The sequence below is a fragment of the Callorhinchus milii genome, unplaced genomic scaffold (genome assembly GCF_018977255.1).
Source record: "Callorhinchus milii isolate IMCB2004 unplaced genomic scaffold, IMCB_Cmil_1.0 Scaffold1, whole genome shotgun sequence".
Classification (NCBI taxonomy): domain Eukaryota; kingdom Metazoa; phylum Chordata; class Chondrichthyes; order Chimaeriformes; family Callorhinchidae; genus Callorhinchus; species Callorhinchus milii.
In genome coordinates, this window is record NW_024704742.1 from 17,741,781 (window position 1) to 17,767,220 (window position 25,440).

Below are 25,440 nucleotides of genomic sequence, written 5' to 3' on the forward strand. Positions count from 1 at the left end.
AATTGGAACAGTAGCACTTTGAGATTTTGATTGTGGTTTTGTTTTAAAACGTAACTTTATGAAAAAGGGCTAGTAAAATCGGTGAGCAACCTGCTAGAATGGGGATAGGTTCTGGGTTCACTGACAGACATAAAGTATCTGCCGGTGGCATTTTGGGTCATCCTCATGCCCGGAGTGATGCTCAGTGCTAATATCATTCCAGTTCTGCAAAGCAGGAGAGGATTATAGTCAATGATGATGCAGAAAACAAGCAGCACCTGGTGTCAAAGAGAAAGTATGATTAATTGTATCAGAAATAGTGAATGATTAATAATGTCACAGAGTAAGAGATCTGATCATTAGTGTAATGCTGTCACAGAGAGAGAATGAGAGAGAGATATCAGTAGTGTCACCAGCGGTGACCAATTGTACTGAACAGATATAATATATTGTCAGAAATAGTGAACGATTAATAGGATCACAGTAAGTGATCAATGATGACACAGAGAGAGTCACCAATGGTGTTCCAGAGAGTGATCAATGTCGTAGAGGGAGAGTGATCAATTGTATTGCACACAGAGAGTGAATGATCAATAATATCACAGAAAGAACAAGGGCTAGTTGATATGAAAGAGTAAATGATGCAGATAGCAAGTAGTTTAGGGTCACAGAGAGCAAGCTGCCTAAAGAAACAACTTGTAATTTTATAGCGCCTTATCATTTTGAAACATCTCAAAGCACTTCATAATAATAATAATCCTTGCATTTGATATAGCGCTTTTCACGTCGGGAGGACGTCCCAAAGCGCTTCACAGAACATACTGCAAAGTGAATTGACTGTATATTTGTGGGCGAACGCGGCAGCCAATTGCGCACAGCAATGTCCCACAAACAGTCGTAGATTGAAAATGACCAATTTATTATTGTTTTTGGTTTTTGAAGGGATTATTATTAGGCGTGTGGAGTAAGGAAACTTGCCCAAGGTTTTGCCCTGCCTGGAATTGAACTCAGGTCTCTCACTTGCAAAGCGAGTGCTCTAACCACTGAGCTACAGGACTCCACTAAGTATTTACTGTCAAACATAAGCAGTGACTGAATTACTGAATGGTGAATGGGTATGGAAATGTAGCTGCTGATGAGTGCAGTCCTGAACTGAAGTAACTGCGAGTATTTCTAAATAATTTAATTTAAATACATGGCTAAGACATTTAGATACAAGCAATGATTTGAAAAGTTCATGAACTGAATGTACTTCAGGCTTGGTAGCACCGCCTATCAAAACCTAGTGCCTGCAAGAATGATCTTTAAATCGTAACACTATATATTCAATGAAACCATAGGAAGTAACAAGATTGTTATATCTGAAATATACAACAGTCGATGGACTGAACTGTGTTGAACACAGTTGACCGAACTGAGCTCTCTTTCTTGTACAGGTTCACTGTAGACGAAGGACATACCTGGACAACGCACAACTTCACCAGTACTTCTGTCTTTGTGGATGGACTGTTGAGTGAACCGGGCGATGAAACACTGGTCATGACGTAAGTATTTCAAAATTGCTGCTCATTGTTCTCGGTTGGCATTATCTATCATGGCGTGAATTCAAAGTCTCGGAAATGTTCCAAAATAAGCTGTAGATCGATCCTTTAGAGCAGGAAAAGCTTATTCCACCAAGGTGGTGCAAATGTAATTTTTCCAATCCTCTGTATTCTATTGTAGAAAAGTGATTGGAGTTCATTGTCCTGACCTTCAAATCTTTCCACGATCTCACCTATCTCTATACAATTATTTCAGACTTTTCTTACCTGTAATCTCTGCTCCTCAATTCTAGTCTATTGCTTGTTCTTCACTCCCTCTGTCCCACAACTGGTGGCTTAGCCTTCAGCCACTGTCCTCTTGCCCACTGAAACTCTCTTCCATAACCTCTCCCCTAACGTCCTGTCTCTCTATCCTCAAAACTCTCTGAGAAAAAAAGTATCTTTTCAATCATAGTTTTGGTCACCATCCCAAAATGTTCCTTTTTCGACACTTAGGGCTCTCTATCATTGTTCGTTAATTACTTTGAGACATTCATTTTACTCGAAATCTGCTATATAAGTACACGTTGTTGAGAGATTCAAGAGAATGTATTTAAAGAGAGAAAGGCAGTAGTTTGCTGTACAGGATACTCACTTAAAGAAGATAATTGCGGCTGGAACACTTATTCCAGCTGATCAGTCACGATGTATGGTGATGCCTCAGATATCCTGCCTTCTGTACTGTGAAAAATGTGACCAATTTATTGCATACACAAAAAAATTCTGCATGATTTACTTCAATGGATTACAAATCTTTCTGCCACTGTGCGATTCCAGCCATGTTACAGCTCACTGTGTTTCTCCGGGGTCTATTTAAAAAAAGAAGAGCAGGGGCTTATAATTTTCTCAACTCCTTAGCAAATTCATGCATACAACAACAATGGTGATTTCAGAAAGCCTTTGGACTGAGCTCACAAGCAACAGAACTCTCTGTTTTAAACATAGGATCTTCTGGATTAGTGAGAAATCTCATGCCTGGAAGCAGAGCACAGCTTGCACCATCAGGTGAAGCGTTTCTGATGTTTGAGAAGTTCTTTGTTTTAAAGAAAGTGACAATGAAAAATGAATTTGCTTGAGGAAAAATAAACCTCTGTGGCCAGCAAGCTTCAGTGAATGTCTGATTAGGTAAAGGGCTTCCATTGACAACCATTCCTACATCAATTGTAGCAAGAGACAGAACTTATATTTTTATAGCACTTTATCATGTTGATAACCCTTCATAAGTAATTAGTGTCAACTGTAGTGACTTTTTTGTAAGCAAACATATGGCCACTTGCATTGGTACATATCTACAAACAGCCAGGGATGAAATGTCCATGTAATCTTGAAAATTGTTGACCAGGGCACAAGGAGAAACTCCCTTTTTTGAATAGTGTTTTGGAATTTTTAATATTTACTTGAACATTTAGTTCTATGAACTTAGTTTAATGTCTCATTTGAAAAGGACTCCAACACTCCCCCATTATGTACTGGGCTATCAGCCCAGGCTATGATTTAATGCACCACAGTAGGCTATGTCTGAATCCACAACCTTCTGACCCCGAAGCAAGTTGACCTCTATGAAATAAGCAGTTGATCCACTGCATCCCAGGTTATACATTCTCATCTGTAGGCTTGTACAGAAAGGACCCTTGACCAGGATTCTAGAAGTCTTCAAAATGCTCCCTCTGCTTACATATTCCAGTTGTTCAAATCCCTAAAGCCTCATTAATGCCAATGTTGTATATTTCCTCCCTTCCTCTTAAAAATCCTTCCTCGCTCTTAAGCCACTCAGTGGCATGTTTCCAGCAGTAGCCTTCGTTCTCTGGTATTTTAGAAGAGTTTAGTGTGTTTTGAATTCTGCCTTTTGCTGGCACTATAAGGCCTGATTTATAATAATAAGAATAAGTCTAAATTTAATGTAGTCTTTCACATCAGGATGACATCTCAAAGCACATTATAGGATGAATTGACAAGTGCACTGAGAATATGGCAGCCAATTTGCACGGTAATGTCTTACAAACTACCATGAAGTGAATGATCAGTTTTATTTGGGGGATTGTTGGCCAGGACACCCACCTGCTTTCAAATAGTGCTGTTTCGATCTTTAACATCCACCTGAATGGTACAGTGACCTCGGTTTAATGTCTCATCTGAAGGAAAGCACTACCAACAATTTAGCTCTCCCACTGCACTGGAATGTTATCCACTCACTGCTCAAAATGAGCTTGTGTATGTGGAGTGGGTGGAATGGAGAGGTTATATTGTGCTATTACAACTGTTGCTTTTATATTCTATTAAAGTACAGCGTTGCATATTTTCTTGTGCTCAGAAATTTCCTAAATTAGGAAACTATTATTCCTTCCTTTAGACACATGTAAGGTTGCTGTACCTGCTTCACTCGCCATAGCTGGGCCTACTGCATATATAGAACTACAATGAGGAAGCAAAGACATCTTGTTTAAAGCTCGAACACCTTCACTAGCCAGTGGGTAAAGGCACTGCCTGATCCCTAAGCCAAAACAGATGTGAAGGTTGCAAGATGGAAGAAGAGCATCACTGAAAATTAGTAATGCCACTTTCTTCCTAAATCTGCACCCACAAGCTAAACAATGCATGAGATGTGGAACATGGGTTAAACTACTGGCGCTGAAGGGATCTCAAGTGGTTAGCTTGACAGGAAACGTCTTACAAGCCTCTTTTCTTTTATTCATTTGCACACATTGCCTTAATCTACTTTTACCCTAATGAGACATGTCAGTTTCTGCTACAAAAGCTATTTATGGAACCAGCCCAGAGCTAGATTCAGAAACAACATCTGTGAAGAGTTTTTATTCATTGTAATTATTCATACCACTTATTAGCAATAATGGGGTGAAAAGTGGGACATGTGAAGTGATAATTATCACATCACACGTTGTAATTTTCCACACCACATTTTTTTTTTGCAGTGGTCTCATTTCATTTAGAAACAACAGTTTCCCTTTTGCCCAAAGAGTCAGTTTTCATAATGGTTGTTAAGAAATTATGTTAGCCTGGCTCAGTTGGCAGCACTTTCACCTATGAATCAAATGATGTGGGTTCAAGCCCTGTGTCAGGACCTTGAAATCATATAATACAATTGAATTCATGAAGCCTAGCCTGACACTCGAGTGCAATGCTTAGGTATTGATGACAGGTGAGACCTCCTTCGGATGAAACATGAATCTGAGGTCCCATCTGCTTGCTCAAGTGAACATTAAAGATCCCATGGCATTATCTGAAAGGAGAAGGGAGTTTCTCCCAGTGTCCTAGCCAACAATCCCCAGACTTAAAAAATTGTTATTCATTTCCTGGCTACTTGTGGGACATTTCTGAATGCAAATTAGCTGCTACGTTTTGCCTACAAAATACAGTGGCGAAACCTATATGATATCCTGTGAAACTCTTTGAGATCTTCTCTCAACATGGGACAAATTATCATTAATATTAAAATACTTTTCTTTCATATACTTTAATTCAGGCTTTGAGGTTTGCTTGCCAAATACACAGCTGGTACACATTGCAGTAAATCCTGTGAGGTCCTTTGAGACATTCTCTAAATGTGAAGGATACTATATCAATTTTTTAAAATTATTATTATGGATCTTGGAAAGCAGGCAGACAGAATGCTTGTAATCCACTGAGTTGGCTAAAACAGCACGACTGTCCACCAAGAGAAATTAATTAAATTACAACCAACAAGAAGCACAGCTTTGCATGTGGGATAGCAGCACAGAGCCCTTTAAAAAATTATGAAGTAAAATTTGCAGTATTCCTTAAATTAGTGCAATCATTGATCAGCTCATTAAATTTTTGGTGTTCATTGTGATCTTGGCATTCCTGGCTTTGATACTACCCTGACTAACCATTGGTGGCAGTGTCATTGTTTTCGCCTCTTGATCATGAGCGCCAGAGTCTAAATTATCAGGGGGAGGGAGGTTCGGGGGAAACCCACAACTATATTTACTTACATGGCCCCAGTATTGATAGATATCAATCAACAGCTTGACATTACTGAACTCTTTTAAAGTTTTGCTGTATATGTATATCCTTTGGTTGGGACATTTGGGATGCATTACAGAATGTCACAAATTTCTCCCAGTTGTATAAGTGCTTCCACAGCTAATTGCTTATATTTCTGCTACTTTACAAGGTCCACTTGTTTTCTGGAGTTATACATGTAGTTTAATTAAGCGAATCATTACAATTTTACAACAGCACTATGGATCATGATTCCAATTGATCGAAAAAAGATTTGAAATGCTCTTTTTAATATGCCCATCGATAGGTTATTTCATTGGTTTACTCCCCAGGTTGCTGTTGCGAATTTAAATTAGATTAGTTTCAGCAATAGAATTACAATCCCCTGGGTCAATTTGTCATTTGCGCAGCTCCAGGCATGTATTTGGTTTGAGAGGCTCATGACCAAGCTCTTTGACAGGGTCACCCGTATTCCTTAATCACGCTTCTAGTGAGGAGAAATCCCTCTCCATCCTTTCTAATAATTCCAACAAAATAATAATAATCTTTGCATTTCATATAGCACCTTATCACATCACTCAGACAACTCAAAGTGCTTCACAGAATATACTATAATCGAACCTGGGTCCTCTCACTTGCAAGGCAAGCTTGCTGGATCCTGCTTTTCTTTGTGCAGTGTTAAGAATCTGGTTTGAATACATTCGCTGTTGTCAGGCACAGGAGGAATTACACGACCATACTCAGGCTGACCTAAAGTTTGAAACTCCATCAGTGATTTGGCAATTCTTTTTTTTGGTGTGTGTGTATGGTTCCTGACGTCTATTATTTGTCCCGGATTTTAAGACCAAAATTTCCTCTCCTTTTCTCTTTCTGATTGTTTTGCTCAGACTATTTACTCCAAACCAGGGAGTGGCCATGCGACCAGCACTGACGAGAATAAGGAACAGATGGCATGTCACTCCCAAAGCTGCTATCATGCGACTTTAGCAAAGGCTTGAGGGCAGCCTGAGGTCCTGACCACTGGATCTAGCTCACCCCAGTGAGTGGGGTTTGGAAGAGAGGCGGAGAAAATGAAAAAGATTGTCATAATGCACCAAATGTAAAAATTAGAATGTAGTGAAACAGAGAATTACATACAGCAGCCAGTACTTCATCCAAGGAAATAAAAGATCACAGAGAACATAAAGAAGTAATGTGTGATGAGGTCAGGTCTTAGAGTTATGAATTGATTTGTATCTAGATGTTGCTGCCAGTAGGAGAACACAGTCCACAATGATTGAAGTGTTCTGCGACTCTGGTAAACCTCAGTCAAAGAATTCAGTTTTGACCCTTGTAAACCACTGGAATTTTTTCTGGTGAACACCAGTTTCTGCCCAAGCTGTAGGTGTCTCCTTTACAGATGTTTCAATGGATGTTCCAACTTCCACATCTGGATATCGGCAGAATTCACTGGTTACAAATTCTGCATCTTGGACAAATTAGACTTCAATGTAGAGAGTGTTTCATGTATCCTGCAACTGTAATTCTTAAAGCTGAATGCCAGAATTAGTTTTCAGTCCATCACTTTACGAAGAATAAAGATAGGTCATTCATTACCTCATTGAGGGTAGGAGGTCTTAAACTGGCTTTTCATCAACCTCTGCCCAAAGGTAAAGGACATTATTGGTGGACTCAACCTGGGTGTCTGTTATCATTATCCCAAGATGAACATGAACCTAGTGTTGAGTAAATCTGTTCGGTTCAAATAGGCTTGATCAACACAGAACTTAGTTGGGAGCAAATTAGTTTCTGAGTTTAACGAACTTGCCTAAAATGCATGTTCGAACACTGAAGCTGCTTATAAGTGACTAACGGGAGCCTGGTAAGGGCTGCACTGAGGTACAGGACCTTCCTGTGGGTTATTAGTGCCCCCATGTGGAAGCTAGAAAAACTGTTAAGAAAATGCACTGGAGTGTTTTTTTTAATATCATAGTTGAAAGAGCTGTTCTTCAGAATGTCTTTTTCAAAGGGCAGCTTGTACTTACAATGGCATTTCACTCTGAAAAGTATCAGATGAACTGTGGTCCATGTACTCCTGACTCTGTACAGAGATGGATATGCAGTTCAAATACAGTGCAACAATGTTGAGAATACAATAAATAGCTGCTGTTCTCTGGCCTAGTCTCATCATCTACCATACTTCAAGGGAGGAGCATTGCACGGATCAGTGGGATGGGAAAAGTGTGACTTGTTGGCTGGGGCTATCGATCTAATAGGCATTGGATGTTTTCCAGTATATCAGATATCTGGGAACCTAGAAAGGGAGTGTCCTGATGGTCATCAAAGCCAAGTCCTCATCCAACAACCACAAACGCTCACTTACCAGCTTCCTAAATTTCTCATGGCCCCCAGGTTAAGACTGTAAGATTGCACACTATTTGTAATTTTACAAAATTCTGCACGACACATTTCAAGACTGAAGCAGTGCAGGCCAAACTACAGCATAAGCATTCACACTAGTCTAGGAAACTCCATGTTTGGTTGGTAGTGTGTTTCCAGGTTTTGTTTGATTGAATATTTCTTGATTTATGGCATTAATGAAGAAAATTTATTTTGATAGCCGACCAAAAATATTGGCTACCGTTGCTTAAAAGGCTCAAAACGAGAGTTTTCTGGGCTCTGAAGCAGAGAACTCAATTGATTTTTTTCTCTTTAAAAGCTGATTGTGGTGTTTTCAGTGCTGCTTTGACTGAAATCAGATGATACACACCAGGGGTCAAAGGTCTATGTGGCTTAGTACTCACTGAATGCATTTGGTGAATCCTTAAGATGGCCATTAAGGACACTACCAGTGATAAATGTGTAGCAAAAATTGTGAGTGCACATTCCAAAAACAGAAGAAATTAACTTCTATTCCAACATCTCCTTGAGTAAATATTAACTGTAATTTGCTCTGTAATTTCCAAATAAAGGAAGTTTCACATTCTCCCATCCACTTGAGGTAAAGGATATCACAAGGTACTTGCACATGGGTCAAACAAGAATAAAAAGGGAGTAATATAGACAGGAAGTTCAGTTTATTATCAATAAAAATAATAATCCACATTGTCAGAGGTATAGTCCTTCAGATGAGACATTAAAATTAGGTCCTGCCTGCCTGTTCAGTTGGATGTTAAAGATCCCATGGCACTATTTGAAAAGAGGTTATTATGAATAATAATCCTTGCATTTGATATAACGCCTTGTCACATTGTCGAAACATCTCAAAGCATTTCACAGAATTGTTAATACGAATTGTAGTGACTGCGTCTTTTTAGGCGAACATGGGAGCAAATTTGTGCACTGCACAAACAGCTATGAAGTGAATGACCAATTTATCTGGAAGATTTCTGGCCAAGACACTTCAGCTTACTCTGAGAGCTAGTGCAGACTTGTTCCTTCTTGCACTGTAACTATTTATGATTCTACATTCCTGTGACCATCAGTCACCAAAATCTGTCCAGAGGTTTATTTTGTAAATTGTTGTTCAGCTTTGATTTATTTGTCTGACCTCACATTTCTGCTTCCAGGATCTTTGGTCACATCAGCTTCCGCTCAGACTGGGAGCTAGTAAAAGTGGACTTCAGACCGACTTTCCCCAGACATTGCTTACCTGATGACTACGACTCATGGAATCTAATGAATCAGGTACCACATCTAACAATCATCCTGGCACACTGCTCTGTAAATACGAGTGGGATTTGAAACACACCCAGGATAGACTCGGGGAAAGGGGGCACAGAGCTAAGAGGAGGTACAGAGAGCAACAGGGTGCAGAGTACCATTGACATATGCTTGCCCACTCGGCTGACTGGGAGGCAAGAAGTAAGAGAGAGGAGGGAGATTGAGTTGGTTAATTTAAACGTCATGAATTTGCACAAGGTATTGATGACCTGGGAATTCACTGGAAATGATAATCCTATCACCTCCTTCTAATTGTTCACACGTGGGTCAAATTTGCAGTATTTCTTAAAAACGATTGCATGACTGGAAATGCAGACTCCTTTCAGCAACCAGAATTACATTCCCCCGACATAAGGAAACGCCAAACGAACAAGGAGAGGTGTCTCCAGGGGTCAATGGGAATTCTAAGAGAGGAATCCAATTACCAAATATCACAATGGTTGATGGTTGATGCCATGAATTTGTTTACAACTGGTCAATCTTGTCGCTGGTCAGAGCTGTCATCTTAGATTTACCAGAAATCAATACAGAGGAGAAGCTCACACTGTCATTCTGCCAGCAGATAGAAACATCCACTCCATCATTCATGCATTCAGTGTCTCTGCTTTCTCTTAGATCATATATGCTGAGTTACAGTAAGAGCAGTTGACAGTGTCACTTTCAGGCTAGTGTTGGCTGAAGATCCCCACGAGATACCCACTCTGTAAATAGCATAATAAGGACTAAAAGTATCAATATTGTAAATGCATTCTCAAGAATCTTGTTATCTTATATAGTATCCATTGTAGTTTGGACTATTCCAGGCCAGGTTGATATTTTAGTAATATACTATCACATTTACAGGGATATTGCCCGCAAAATACACAGTAATTCCACTTTACAGTATATGCTGTGAAGCGCTTTGATAAGTCTCAACAACGTGATAAGGTGCTATATCAAATGCAAGGATTAATATTACATCGCGAGGTACCTTTCTTCCAGCATGTGATACAGTTTGCACTGTCACTCCCGATGGGTGCTTTTTAAGACTCTAGCAGTTTATGTAACAGTTTGGTCAGATTCTTTGTGAATTTTCTAACAGAGTTGCTCTCACAGTATGGCACGATTTCTCTTTAAACAAATCTGAACCGCTGAGGAGTCCACCCCAAACCACTGTGGGTTCACTGACCAACAATGTCTCCCTGTTTAGGCCGAGCACTGTATCATGGGTGAGCGGAGAGAGTTCAGGAAGCGGAAAATATCTTCGTGGTGCATTAAAGGAAAGAACTTCACATCTGCTGTCACATCCAAACCTTGCCAGTGCACAGACTTCGACTTTGAGTGGTAATTATCCCTTCATTTGACAATTTCACCGCACTTCCGGTGAACTCCCCCATCCTCCCCCCCACCACCTTATCCCCATACCCCTGACCGGCTCGGGTGGCCGGCCGGCCAGCCAGCTGTGGGAAGTGCTTTGAGACATTCTCCTGACGTGAAACCACACCGTATAAATTAAACTGTATTCTGTTTGCACACGAGGCTGCTGAGTACAACGGAATTTCGCACAAGATTAGAAATTGCCAGATGTGAGAGATTAGCAGTCACATAATTGAAGCACTGTAATACTTGATCTGTCTGCATTGTGCCTATGTGGGATTCGAGAGATACAGTTGTGTGGGAATATATGTGATGTACAGAGGCCAACGCTACCTTGTGTAGTCTTAACATGCATTTCACTATAACATATGGCAGCTTTCATATCCTTAAATTAAATCTCAGTATCGCTGTTTGTCAAGTCACGTGACTCCATTGCAGAGCCTGGGGATGGCCATTCACTACGACACTCCATTAACAAAGATCAGATAAAAAATTGATGCTAAAATGAATTCCACCTAACTTGTCTATGTAGAGTTTCCTTGTTTGCCTTCTTTGTTCAGCCTGCCATTTGCTCATTTTTATGTTTAATTGGATTTTATTTGCAGCGACTATGGGTTTGAGCAGCAGAAAAATGGCCAGTGCTTCCCAGCATTTTGGTACAATCCAGATGCCCCCTCTGAGCATTGCAGATTGGGACAGACCTACACCAGCAGTTCTGGGTAAGTACCAGCATGTATGTCCAGAAAGAATATAAATCTTGACCAGGCAACCTCACCACTCTGGTCTCACTCCTTCCCCAACAAACAAAAAACTGTATTTCGATATTGTAAGAGATCACAAAACAGGTTCAGATGAAGAAGGCCCCTTGATCTCATCCTTTCAGAATAACAACCCGAGCATCTTCCCACCCAGGTTACGTGCATTCTTCTCGGTCCATTGTTATTGGAGAGTCGGCCCGGAGAGGGGAGAGCCAGTGGATATTTATTAAATTTTCTCTTATTTAAGTTAAATTGTTGACAGTGGAAATGTAAATTGGTTGCTATTGGACAGAAGGCATCACATTACATTTTGATTGACAGGAGTTCTTTTGGGAGCCTTCTAGAAATGTCTGAGAAAGAAGTGTTTCTAATGTTTCTTTAACCATACTTCTGGTTATTTTCTCCCTCCCCCGCACTGTTGAGACATCTTCTGAAAGGTGCTCTCTAAATGTAAATTATATTGTAATGGTTCCAAATCCTTACAAAATCAGCTATGGTTGCATAATTTATATTTTTTTTACCCTATTTTTATCAAGCGCCTGCACAGGAAAGGAATAAATCTCCTGTCTCTACCAAAATTATTATATAGATTCTCTCTCAGAATTTTGGACTGGGAACTCATGACAATTAAAATTCAGTTCCAAGCAGAAATATTCCCCAATTATCTTGGATTTGTGCTCAGCACATTCAATGCGCTTTAAGAAATATCACACACATTACAAAATATGTACCTGGAAGACAACAGTGCATTTGAAAGAATTCCTGTTGTTTATGGTTTGGGCCGAATTCCTACATGAATGATTGAACAGCCCAAGGTTAAGGATGTGCAAATTGCTTTTGTGTTATCAGTAGTTTATGGAATGAATCAAAAGCACACAAGTGACAAATATATCAGAATTCGAATGAAAAATAGTGTCCTTCCCATAATACCTACAGGTGTTCCCTTCCCACCCACTGCCTCAAACTTTATTTGAGAAGGGTCTTTCAGAGGCTCTCTCCTGAGTAGAAAAGGACCTGGGAGGCAGCATTAAAGACAACGGAAAAAACCCAAATAATTTGTATGTAATACCCAGTGCACCAAAAAAACCTTCGTCTACCTCTTAAAATTCTGTGGCTCTGTGAAAGCTGTTGCTGAAGCTGAACTGTGTGTATTTTGAACAGGTACAGAAAGGTGGTGCTGAATGTCTGTGAAGGTGGTGTGGACAAACAGCAGGGTTCAACACAGCACCAGTGCCCACTAATGGCCCCCAAAGGACTTCGTATTGTCACTAAAGGTGAACGGCTGGCGGTCAACCCGGGTGATGATGTTACCTTCATAGTATCACAGGACCAGGTAAATACGGTGACTTCTGATTCCACCAAAGGAACCCGTTTTGGTCAGAAACATTTATAAGGATGTTATTAATAATAATTCTTGCTTTTGATATAGAGCCTTATCAGGTTGAATTTAGCTCAAAGCACTTTACAGAGGGTTACAGAAATATCTCATAGACAGACAAGATGTGAGCAAACAATTTTTTTCTGGCGGATTATTAGTCAGAACACCGGGAGAAACTTACTTTTCTTTTTCGAATAGTGCCATGGGATCTTTTAACTTGAACAGGCAGACAGGACCTCAGTTTTAACATCTCACCTGAAGGCGTCTGACAAACCAGCACGCCACCAGGACTGTACAGCAGCATCAGCCTAGACTGTGAACTCGAAGTCCTGACGTTCATCTCCGTACCTCATTTGGTTGAAGCAAACATTAGGATGTGAGAAATCTATGAACTTTGTTGCTGTCCAATTTCCCCAATCCTTCTGCTCTCCCTGAAACTACCACAATCAAACTCCTATGCATCAGCCTATATTTTACAAGCTTCAAGATTTCATGTTTCTAAGCCCTTTAGTATATACCACTCCAAGGCAGCCAAGTTTGTGATATTTGCTTAATCGGTATGATTGAAACTTCTAGATTGAGTCTGTGAAATGTGCTGTGAAGTTCACAAACTGGAAGCTGCGATTAACACTACAAATCTGTTTTACGAATATTGCAAACTACACCCAAACATTGATATCAACACGGCTAGTGAGCAAATCTCTCAATGGCAGCCAGGGTGGTAAAAATTGTGAAATTAACAATGTCTTAACAGGGGAGGAAACCTGTTATGAGTTTGTTTTTAAATCCCACAACCTGAAATACTATTTCCTTCAATGTACCTAGAATGCGATATTCACAACAGACACAAATGGGATCTTTTGACTAAAGCAATATGAGCCAATCTTTAGGAACATGGGACTGCCCAGGTCCTAGAAGAAGTGCTGACGAGAGCAACAAGCATGATGCTAAGTGTTAGAGTATGAGCAAGATTAAAAAAAAGCTCAGGCTCTTCAGCCTTGAGAGAAGATTTCTCAGAGGGGATCTCATAGAGGTGTATAACCTATTAAATCTTTCCCAGCATATCCTTCAGATGAGACTTTAAACCAAGGTCCCACGTGCCTGTTTAGACGGATGTTAAAAGATTCCACGGCACTATTGAAAAAGAGAAGAAAGTCTCAACGAGTTCCCTGGCTAACAACCCCCCCCCCCCAAGTGAAATTGGTCACTCAAATCATGAGAGTTTGTGCGACATTGCTGTGTGCAAACTGGCGGCTGCATTTCGCCCACAAAATACACAAATGAATCCACTTTACAGTATATTTATTTTGTAAAGCGCTTTGAGACATCTCGACAAAACTATATCAAATGCAACAATTATTATTATTATATTATTGCACATCTATTCCAGGCAAGGTATTTCACTACTTGAAATTTCATCCAGTTGGTTGCTCTACATTTTAACATGTTCTGTTTGCCAACACAAAGCCACTATTTGTCAATTATCCTTTTTTATGTAAAAATAATGATTTCTACCATCATCCTTCACATCTTTCACTCTTCTGAAGACAGACTTATGAAACACTCCAAATGTCACCACCAAAGCCTTAATAACTACATCTCCACAACATCCCTGGGAAAGTTTCAGTTCCTTATAGACACCTCCCTGGAGGGTGCTGTGTGTGTTTATTGTGTGGGCAGTTGAGAATAGGTTGGGCTCAGCTTCAATAACTCCTCCCACCCCCATTGAATAGCCTATATGGCCTCCCAAATTAAAAAAAAATTCTGTGAGTTGGAGGGGGAGGGAAGAGGTAAGGAATAAGTCTTTTAACAGTCAGTGCTGATTCCAGACGCACCTCCCTGGAGCTTCAGATGACAAGCAACACCACCATCAAAGCTCACCAGGACCGTGTGGAAATGAGTGCATCAATATGCATATGGAAGTGCCAAACTGCAGTTTGTGTTTCTAAGCAGATCAATTACCAATTGCCTTCAGTGTTTGCTTTAGCTCTGACGTAGGTTGGATGAGTAAAACTGAGTGCATATGTTAATAACATCTCAATTGCTCCCTCGTATTGTCTCCATCCTTAAACATGCATCTCTGAATGATCACAGCATTCTATTATTAGTGCAGGCCTGATCTAATCTGTGGGCAGCTGAATGGGATATAAAAATCATCAACACTTTATAGTGGACTCCAGCGCTGACCCATCAAACTCCCATTTCAATCTGGAAGCCTGATCAGGCAATGGTTTCTAGTATTTGGATATTGCCTCTGCAAAGCCCATATTCTCTGCTGCTGAAAATGTACATTGTGAATTTTAAAACTGTGAGTGGAACTGTGCTTAAAGAGAGAAGTAAAATAATTTAATGATACATTTTCTGCAAGTAATTCAACCTGTCAGATTGAGGCAGGCAATTCATCCATTACCAGTAATAGTCCAAAGAGTGTGATTGTGGCATATTGAGGAGATGACAGCTGACTAAAATTGAGTTTAGTGGGAATTTACAACTAGTGTATTAATCTGAAATTTCACAGTGGCATCTTCAGAATCAAAATATTTAAAGTAGAACTACTCAGGTTTATGAAGTCAAGAATTCAATTAAAATAATTCATGTAATCCCTTTTCCTCTTCTACTCAATCATTATAGATTCAGAGGAAAAGAAATGCAGTGTTTCATAACAAAGGAATTAATCATTAAATGTGTTAAGGTGCCAGCCTGTCTTAGTTAGCAGCATCTTGCCTCTGAATCAAAAGACAACATTGGGACTTTGAACTCATAATCTAGAATGACACTCCAGTGCAAGAACTGGGTGAGCACTACATTGTCAGAGGCATTATCCTTTGGATGAAACTGCAACCCTTCTGCCTGTTCGGGTGGATGTTAAAGATCCCATTGGCACTATTCAAAATGAGAAGAGAATTTTTCATGGGTGTCCTGGTGAACAATCCTCCAGGGACCATTCCTGTGCACAAATTGACTGGAATATTTGCCTAAAAATACAGTCGCTACACTTCATTGTGTTTCTTTTTTGAAATTCTGTATTCTAACTAAAACTGTTGCCTTAAAATTTAGAATTATCCAGAATTTGGGAAAATTCTGAAACTCAATCTTAATTTGGAAACTGTTTTTCCGCAGTTCTCTGTACGGAGTGGAGGAGGGGTTAAAAATTATTGCTGTGTGAAAATTGGATGCCATGTTTGCCTTCAAAAATATAATCACTACACTTTAAAATAAATACTGTAAAGCACTTTGAGACATCCTTCTGTTATGAAAGGCCTTCATCAAATGCAAGGATTATTATTTATTAAGGTTCAAAATGCAAGATTCGTAAGGCACAAGCTGTGATATTGCCAGCATTTTGCTTTCCGTCCATTTCTCGGCCAGGATAAAGATCCACAGAAATGTGGAGCAAAAGCTTCACTGATAACAAAATGGTCTTTGCTGGATCTCTGGAATCCCGATTTATTAGAGAATTTGTCCTTGAATTTGTAAGAGGATCTCGAATTTTGCAAATTGAACTTCAAATTTAATGCAATAACTTCCAGCTTGCAAATATCGCATTTTCATCCCCAACATCTGTTTTGTACGTACAATAGATTGTTTGTATGACCAGTGCCATTAATAATGACTACTTAGAAGAGTGAAAATTCCTTGGATTTTATTGTGTAGTGTGTAATAAATACTTTTATTGAGACAAATAATAAACCAGGTCATGGTTGTAGAAACACATCTGGCACTATTTTAACATCCGTCTAAGCAGCCAATAAATTAAACTGAGTTAATGTGGTTTGATGCTTCCCAAATGCATTACCTCAAATAGCTCCTCATTTCCATGTTTTTTTTAAAAAATCATCTTGATTAACATTAATCGGGCTATCAGTGTAAAGCACAACTTGTGTACAAATATACACCTGATGGGAAAGAGACCGTAATTTGCTCTCAATTGATAAGTGAACTGAGCCTACATACCTGGGCTGTGGTTGTGCCCTTTCTGAGTGATTGTGTCTAATTTGAGCAATCTAATGCATGATCTTTCTTTCATGTCATAAGAACATAAAGTTCTAATGTCAGGCATCTATGTGATCTTTTATCTCAAAGCTAAAACTGCCTCTTTCTGTTCTGTTGTCAGGGTGATACGTTAAACACAAAGTATCAGGTGGATCTTGGTGATGGCTTTAGGGCCATTTATGTCAATCTCACGCTCATGGACGAACCAATTCTACACAGATATGAGAAACCAGGAATCTACCGTGTCTCTGTCAAAGCAGAAAACAGTGCAGGGTCTGATGAAGCAATGGTATACATCCAGGTTAACTGTAAGTTTGTCATTCGTTCAGCATGTGAAAAGCATCTTCAGCCCCAGTTACATCCAATGAGGATGTTTTTTGATAATATTTCACAAATATGTCATTGATTTCCGAATTTGGTTTCAATCATTGTATTTTCCTTACTGCCCAATGTTGCCAACAGCAACTGTGAGCTATTGTATGGTTTTGAAGACTTTCCATTGAGATATGTGCTAGTGGGTTAGAATTCTACCCATTCATTTCTGTGACCTGGGTTTAATCCAATCTGGATTTATAGGATCGAAGCTTCACTTCTTTGTTGGCTGATATTTTGTTTACTACAAGCTGGCATTCCACTAACCCAGTGGGCCACGGGACAGTATTCAAGTTCAGTATCTCATACCTGGTCGACCACTAAGTTGAGCTCATTATTGTAGTAGAGGGAGTTTTACTTTGCATCTTGCTGTGCTGACACTAAATGGTGATATTTTGCTTCTCTCTTTGAGTGATAATCATTCATTGCTAAAGGCATTTCAATTGGGTGCCCAAAACAAGTAAAGTGTTCCACTTTCCTTCTCTAACTTGCCTTATGCAATTCAGCATAAATAGTGCACAATTTAAAGAGAGTAATTTCTGCAGAAATCACAAGACAGTTTGTAGATTCAAAAGCCCGAATCATTGCTTCCATATTGTGTTGAGGAGAAGTGTGAAGTGATGAACTGACTAAAATGTGTAAAATATAATTTGCTGTTGGAATGCTTTGTGGCCACGTTTCCTATAGAGATGCTGACAATGTGTTAACATTGTCTGCTTTCCTCAGCACCTCTCCAGGTGGTGCACTTGGAGGTGTTGCCTGTCCTTCGCAGAGGCCAACTAATGAATCTGACAGCGTTGGTTCAGCCCAGCAACTCTAACCTAACAGTTTTCCAGTGGTGGCTAGGGGACAATCTCCAGGTATACTACCAAATATACATTTCAAATACCTCTTCTATTAAATACTATTAAAGTATGTTGTTAAATTGCTGTCCATTTCTCTGTTTTTCTGTATCTTTATCTACAGCCTCGCCTTTCCCTGGAAAACAGCATTCTGACCAGCTTCAATGCAAATGGGCAGATTAAGATCACAGTGCAGGCTTCCTGTGGGAGCTCCATGGTTCAGGACTCCAAAGTGGTGACTGTCTTCGGTAAGAAGCTCTCGTGTCAGTTATTCCCTCCTCTTCCGCCATGTCAGCGTGATATACTTCTAGATACTGAGAAGCATCTCCATTTGTGACTCAGGGTAGGGTCCTTATTAAGTACAGACAGGGATTTGGACCTGAGCTGGTGGTTGGAATCAGGAGGGTTGGAGGGCAGGGAGGGTAGGGGTAGCACAGTGACCGAACACACGGTCGAAGAGGAGGGTCTTGAGACCTGCCTTGAAGGAGGCAAGGAAAGGACCGAGGTGGAGAAACTGTGGGATGTTCCAAAGGGTGGCGGTAGAAAGCCTGAAGGCCTGACTGCCAATGGTGGGGCAGATCGGATATGGAGGAGGCCAGAGCCCGCTGAGTGGAGGGAGTGGACAGTTCTACATGGAGACAGGTTACAAATCGTCACATTTTAGATTTGGTCGATCAAATAAACGAGTGCAATTTGGAGATAGTACATCTTAAAATATCTCTGAATATATCAGATTACATGCAAGATTTCAATCAATGGCCCATTGTATAACCTACAGTAATGGTTTTGCTCAGACTCTGAGCCTTTACCTGTTCAGAGCTTGAAACATGTTTGTTGACAAATGGTCTGCAAACTTTTTCACACAAACTAAAAGATGTAAGTCATGTTCAAATTCATCCCTGAGCCACTTAAATGTTGACATCATGAGATGTCTTCAAAGACCTGAAATACGGTTTTGGTTTTGGGACCAGTGTGTCAGCCTGGCCTAGTATGTAGCACTCTTGCCTGTTTGTCAGAAGGTTGTGGGTCCAAGCCCATATCAGCACTTTGAGCTCATAGTCAAAGCTGACACTACAGTACAGGGCTGGGGGAGCAGTGCATTTCCATTCTTCAAAATCAAGGTTCTGTTGGGATGGGCACTAAAGACTCCAGAGCACTATTCATATTGTCATTCACTTCACGGTTCTTGTGCGCAAATTGGCTGCTGCATTCACCAACAAATACACAGTCACTACACATTATGGAAACGTTGTGAAGCATTTTGTGACATTATAGGCACTGTATCAAATTCAAGGATTATTATTATTTTCTTAACATTTAAGATCATGCAGAATTCTGGAAGATTATGAAATGCAGTTTCAGTTTGAAGATCAGTCTGAAGCAAGTTTTAGCAGCAACGGCGAATACCATGTAGAATTTCAGTTGTGTGACAAAGAAATTCTTATTCCTCAAACACAAGGAAAGTAAATATTTGCCAGAAAGAAAGCAGGGATATGGTGACTGTTTAAATAGTGCATTGTTCTCTTTCTACACTGCAGAGGAGTTACACATGCATTTCCCTTTCAGACCAGCTGGAGGTTCTGCCTCTCGTGTTCTCTGAGAACATAGACAGTTGCAATCCGAATGTGCCAGAGTGGAGGGAAGACATTGGCCGGGTCATATCGAGGATCTTAGCAAAGGTACTCGCTGATAAACAATGACTTTTGTCCAAATAACAACAACAAAAATTACATTTGTATAGTGCCTATCACGTCGGGAGGATGTCAACAATTAACACTGAAATAGCTCACTTTACTTTACAAAAATTGAGTGGGTGCCCGAGCTGATAGGGAACTGGACAGTTGGCCAAAACCATAATTAAAGAGGCAAGTCTTCATGCAGGATTTCAAAGCAGAGAAGGAAGGGGGGGAGACAGAGGGATTTGGGGAGAGTGTTCCAGAGGGCAAGGGCAAGGCAAAGTACAACGAAGACTCATCCACAAATGGTCAGGTTGAGCAGAATCCCGAGAGTTCCAGCCGGTATTGCAAATTCCATGCCTGCTCTTACCCTAACTCAATCCATCTCTCCAACCGAATGACAGGATTCCTTACTTGTACAAAACAATATGGTCCAAAGCAATACGTGGGAAAAAGTGGCTTATAATATTTTGAACACATGACCCAAAAATTCATTTCAAACAGTCAGCAGTCATTACCACGAAACTCTGAAAGGTGGAAAGGAGTGGAGTGCCTCCTGAGTCGAATGCTGATTATTGACTGCAGGTTTGGCTAATGTGATAACCATGGTATTATTCATGCATTTGATTTATTAGATTCCTGTCCCCTGTCACTATTTCACTGCTCACTCTGACATTGATGTCTGAATGAAAAGATTCAAGCTGCCTATTTTACATCTTTTTCTACTCTAAATGCACACCCCACATCACTCTTCCAGATAAGCAATTGACAAATTCCTATTTGACTGCTTCACTTCAGAGATTGTTTACCCAACGCAATGTGGCATCATCTGTGAACTCATACATTCTACATGAAGCGAGAAAGCAGGAGCCCCATCCCTGAGGTGTTTCTCTGGTCACTGTTTTTTCCAATTAAAATTATTAGCATTGAAAGTTCTTGATGCTTCACTGGGTTAGAGCTCCATCAGAAAGGTTTTATCTCCCATTCACGTGCAATATAGTGTGCACAGCTGCCTGGTGTGGGGCTGGGTAATGGAAAGTAGAAATATCCAGGAATTAGCTATTCTCAGTAACAGTGAAGAGGCACTAAACTGAAGGGGTGAAATAGTCAGGGTCAACTTCCTTAAACTCTGTATTTTTGGACAATGTGACTTGACAGTTGCCCCTCTGTCTAAATGGCCACTTGAACAAAGCACCATAATACTGGGAGTGCCTGTGAAGTTGTACTGCAGACTGCCTTAAAGACAGGCAATTGAGTGACAGAAAATACTGCCAGCCGATCCCTACCCTTTGTTTCCTTTCATTTTGTCAATTTACTATCTGATACATAGTGTAACATCATCCCTTTCCCAGGACATTGTACATCAGTTCTTGTGAGATATCGCTTATTAAATGCCTGCCTGCTAAAAGAGTCATTCTATTACATTTCTATAAAATTCTAATCCATTTGTTCACCATGACTCGTGTTTTCATGTATTGACTGATGTTGACTTGGAATTATTGTTTTTCTTGTAAAACTTGTAATTCTTATAAATATCTTACTTTATGATGGATGTCAGTGATTTTTCCACTGTGGCTGTCATGCTCACAGGCTTACAATTCCCACGATCATATTTACAATTTTTTTAAAAAAAATGAAATATTTAACTTTTTTTTAATCAACTATTACTAAACTGTGTTTAATGAGCTGAAACTAATTTAGCCACAAATTCATCCCACTTCTACACTCATTTGCATAAGTGCTTTTGGATTTAGGTCAATTAGTCCTGTTGCCTTATGAATATTCAGTTCTCCAATTTTGTAATGATCTTTTCATTACTGTTCTTTATGGACTCTGAGCCTGCTAAAGCAAAGCCTTTTAGAGTAGTGCTGATTATGTGATATAACGGAGCACTCTCCACTCACCTGTGGAGGGCAAGAGTCCTCCGTTGTATCACTCCCATGGCGAATTGAAATTGGCAGGTAAACAAGGTCCTACTCAACCTCATTCTCTCTGTTCTCACAGAATGTCTGACACGTGAAATCCATCACCATGTTAAGAGTATTCAAACCCAACTGATTGGAAATTCCTGTGTCTGGAATGAAATATGTACTCTTCCACTGGAAGGACAAACCCTTCTTATCTAATTCCATTAGGCACAAGTTGGGAAGAGCCAAGGCTTGAGGAATTTAACCAACTAAAACCACTGTCCGGCAAGCTTTCCTGCTACTTGTCCAACTAGGACTGCACTGCAAAGTTAACAGGAATTGAGTGGGAAGAATCCCTGCTCCTCTTGACTGCCTGGGTTCCGCCTGCATGTCCTGTTGATGAGCCATCAGCAGTGACCTGAAGTAATCTGTGTAGAGATACGGGGGTATGTGTGTGGGGGGGCAGGAGGTGCTGAGTGAGAATGATGGCGAGAGTGGGGAAGGCAGAGGCAGGGAAGTGAGTCGAGTGGTATGGTGTGGGGTTATCCACCTTGCTGTTCATTGCTGACAGTTGAAGTTCCTCTGCAATTGACATTGCACAAAATCTCAGAGTGAAAAATACAATGCAGCATCCAACATTCATTGTCTTTTGTAGGCAACAGGCCTCTCTGAGCAGCTGCTGCTGACGGTGGTGAGAGTGGGCCTGCCCACCACTGCGGAGCTGTACCTGCTTCCACCACCAGATAAACCCAAGCAGAAAAGAAGCACAAGCATGGACAAGGTAATACCATTTGAAGCTTAAGCCTTCAAATATTCACAGCCTGACCTTTGGTGTTGGCTCAGGGGTGGCTATTTTCACAGACACTGTAAGGGGTGAGTCAGCATAGCCCTGAAACTGGGGCAGAGGCATCTGCAGATGGTATTTGCAGCTTCTGGTGACACTTTATTAAAATTGGCGACAATTGCACTGTTTTCTTTAGTTATAATCAAATGAATAAATAAAAGTGTAAGCTTCTCCTAACTGGACCCAAATTGATGTGTTAAATTTGGAGGGGGTTGGGGTTCTGTATTGTGGATTACAGTAACAGAGCTGCTGAGGTTACCTGAATGTACTTGTGGATTTCAGTTCCTTTCTCAAGATGTGTATAGTGACAGTAAGGGGAGACTCGTATCTTCAAAAAATGTGCATATACAGGTCAACCATGGTATAACGTGGTGGGTTAGGTCCATAATCCATAATTAAGGCTTGCTATAAAGATGATGTCATGACTTGTGTTAGGTGGAAGAAGCTAGCATTCAGTGCTGGAAGCTATAAATATACTGATGCAATGCAAGAGTTAATAAACAGGCAGATATTTTAAACATTGCTACCAGTAAAAACAATTCTTGTATTTGATATACAACTGCTACTTGTATTAATACCTGTTAATTAACCTTTAAGAGGGTTAGCATCTCGGAACAATAATAAACCTTACATGTGATATGTATAGCACCTAGAACTCTGAGACATCTCAAAGTGTTTCTCGGGGAATTGATTCAAGTGTAATAATTGATTGTGAACTGAGTCTACTGTTGAGCTGCTTCACTTTTTAGACCATCCATTGTAATGGAAAGTAAATTATGCACAGTAAGGTAAGTGAAGATTTGTACTGAATTCTGCATAGAAATAAAGTTGTGATTAACAGGGCTCTAGAAATTTGAGATGTTCCTCAATTTCCTGTGTGCTGAGATGTGACAGTGTATTTTTATTGGGTTTTCCCAGGGTATTGATTCCTTGATAGAAGTCTTGACAGAAAACCAGGTCACATTTTCTTTGAAACCAGGGGTGGACGTAACTGTTACACTGGCGGATTATAGAGCAGGTAAGAGTACATTCAGTGAGATGGTAGTTGGGGCTGAATTGTGTCAATAGCTGGCTACTTAGTAACACTGGTGCGCAACACATTCTTTATTAAACAAAAACAGACCAATATGTAACATCAGTCACTGTTCCTTGCAGAATGCCAGACATTTTTGAGGATTGGGAGTATCCTATGGCAAGTTACGTGGTATTGGTGTGCAGTGATTAAATGTTGAGCATTTAATCACCGCACACAATCTAAATCTTAGTTTAATCACATTTAATGAATATTTGTATGTAAAATGGAAGATTAGCTACAGCCCAGGGAATTACGCAATTACTCACCCGCCTAATTTCACACATACATCTGGTGGAGATCTGGTCCGGCAGGCCAGAATTTCCGACTAAGTGTAATTGCAATTCCGTGGCCGAAAAATTTGTTACCTCAAGGCTTAATTACGGGAACTCCCTCCTCATCGGTCTTCCGAGCTCTTCCCTTCACAAGCTGCAGATCATCCAAACCTCTACAGCTTGTGTACTCTCACGCACCAGGCTCCGTGACCCGATCACTCCCGCCCTCACCCGACTCCACTGGCTCCCCATCCCCCAGAGGATCGAGTTCAAGATCCTCATCCTCACCTTTAAGGCCATCCATGGCCTTGCCCCCTCCTACCTCTCTGACCTGCTGACTCCTTACCAACCTGCCCGCTCCCTCCGTTCAGTGGGCTCCGGTCTGCTCCATGTCTCCCGCCCTACCATCGGTGGCCGGGCTTTCAGCCTCTCTGCCACCACATTCTGGAACTCTATCCCACGGTCCCTTCGCCTCGGTTCCTCTCTTGCCTCCTTCAAGGCTGGTCTCAAGACCCTTCTCTTCGACCGTGCCTTTGGTCTTCCTCCCACCCCTCTGCCTTCCCTCACCCCTACACCACCCCTCCCCCATGCTCGGGCCCCGACATCTGACTGTTCAGAGCTTTGGGACGTCCTCCCGACGTGAAAGGCGCTCTATAAATGTAATTTTGTTGTTGTTGTTGTTCTGCTCACCGGATTCAAACAGAGTTAAATTGATATCTCTGGCCATTGAAGGCCAGCAAGTATAGTGAGGTGGTGGAGAGGGGCGTGGAGGGTGCGCACTAGGACAATGTACTGGGAAGAGTCTACAAGTGAATATGTGAAGTTAAAACCATTTTTTTTTCTCTTGGCTTCTACCTTCTACGCTAGTTATCAAAAAAAATTATTCTGCTTTCATACCTGGTATTAAAGAAAGATACTATATATCTGGAATGATAGTAATCCTTGCATTTGATATAGAGACTGTCTTCAAGACGTCTCAAGTGCTTCACAGAATATACTGACTGTATATTTTGGTAATTAAATTATCTGCACAATAATTTTATTAACTTGCATATGATTCTACCGAACAAGGACGTATAATATCCCTTTGTTTTGTTTTCGGTTTCAATCTTGGATAAGTTGATGATAAAGCACTTTGATAGTTTTGGGGATAAGATGTGGTATAGAAAGACAAAATTCATGAAAACTGTCCACCATATCTTTCTAAAGATGCTACAATTGTGCTATATGGTATTTAAATTGTTTAAAAAAGGTGTAATTTTGCATAATTCATTTTTTGCTTCCAGAATTTTTATTTTTTCTGGGCATAAATCCCTGGGATGTAATTAACCCTTTTTTTGCCTTCAACATATGTAGTAGCTACCTAAATAACAAACTGTCCCAAAAATACGTCTTTGAAGCATCACTGCCTGCCATGTTGTGTTTTGCTATTAATAATAATCCTATTCTTTACATTTGATATAGAACTTTCGTGACTGGTGGACATCCCAAAGCATTTTGTGGGCCACTGCTGTGTGCAATTGGTACTGCGTTTCGCCCACAAATATACAGTCAATTCACTTTACAGCATATTCTGTGAAGCGCTTTGAGACGACTAGAAGACAAGAAAAGTGCTATATCAAATGCAAGGATTATTATTATTTTGATTTAGCGCCTTATCATGTCTTCGGGATGTCTCAAAGTGCTTCACAGGACACACTGTAAAGTAAATTGACGGTATATTTT

The 25,440-nt window shown here is 40.4% G+C and overlaps 1 protein-coding gene across 1 annotated transcript in view; it reads left to right on the forward strand.

Annotated features, from left to right (window-relative positions):
* The window catches only part of sorcs2 (sortilin-related VPS10 domain containing receptor 2), a 312,610-nt gene that overhangs the window by 278,669 nt on the left and 8,501 nt on the right, over positions 1-25,440 (forward strand). The window contains exons 15-25 of the mRNA XM_042339423.1: positions 1,416-1,523; positions 9,089-9,206; positions 10,432-10,565; positions 11,204-11,317; positions 12,518-12,689; positions 16,849-17,035; positions 17,826-17,959; positions 18,066-18,189; positions 19,508-19,620; positions 22,180-22,305; positions 23,287-23,386. Of these exons, the coding sequence (XP_042195357.1) occupies positions 1,416-1,523; positions 9,089-9,206; positions 10,432-10,565; positions 11,204-11,317; positions 12,518-12,689; positions 16,849-17,035; positions 17,826-17,959; positions 18,066-18,189; positions 19,508-19,620; positions 22,180-22,305; positions 23,287-23,386 (1,430 nt within the window). The remainder of the gene's footprint in view (positions 1-1,415; positions 1,524-9,088; positions 9,207-10,431; positions 10,566-11,203; positions 11,318-12,517; positions 12,690-16,848; positions 17,036-17,825; positions 17,960-18,065; positions 18,190-19,507; positions 19,621-22,179; positions 22,306-23,286; positions 23,387-25,440) is intronic.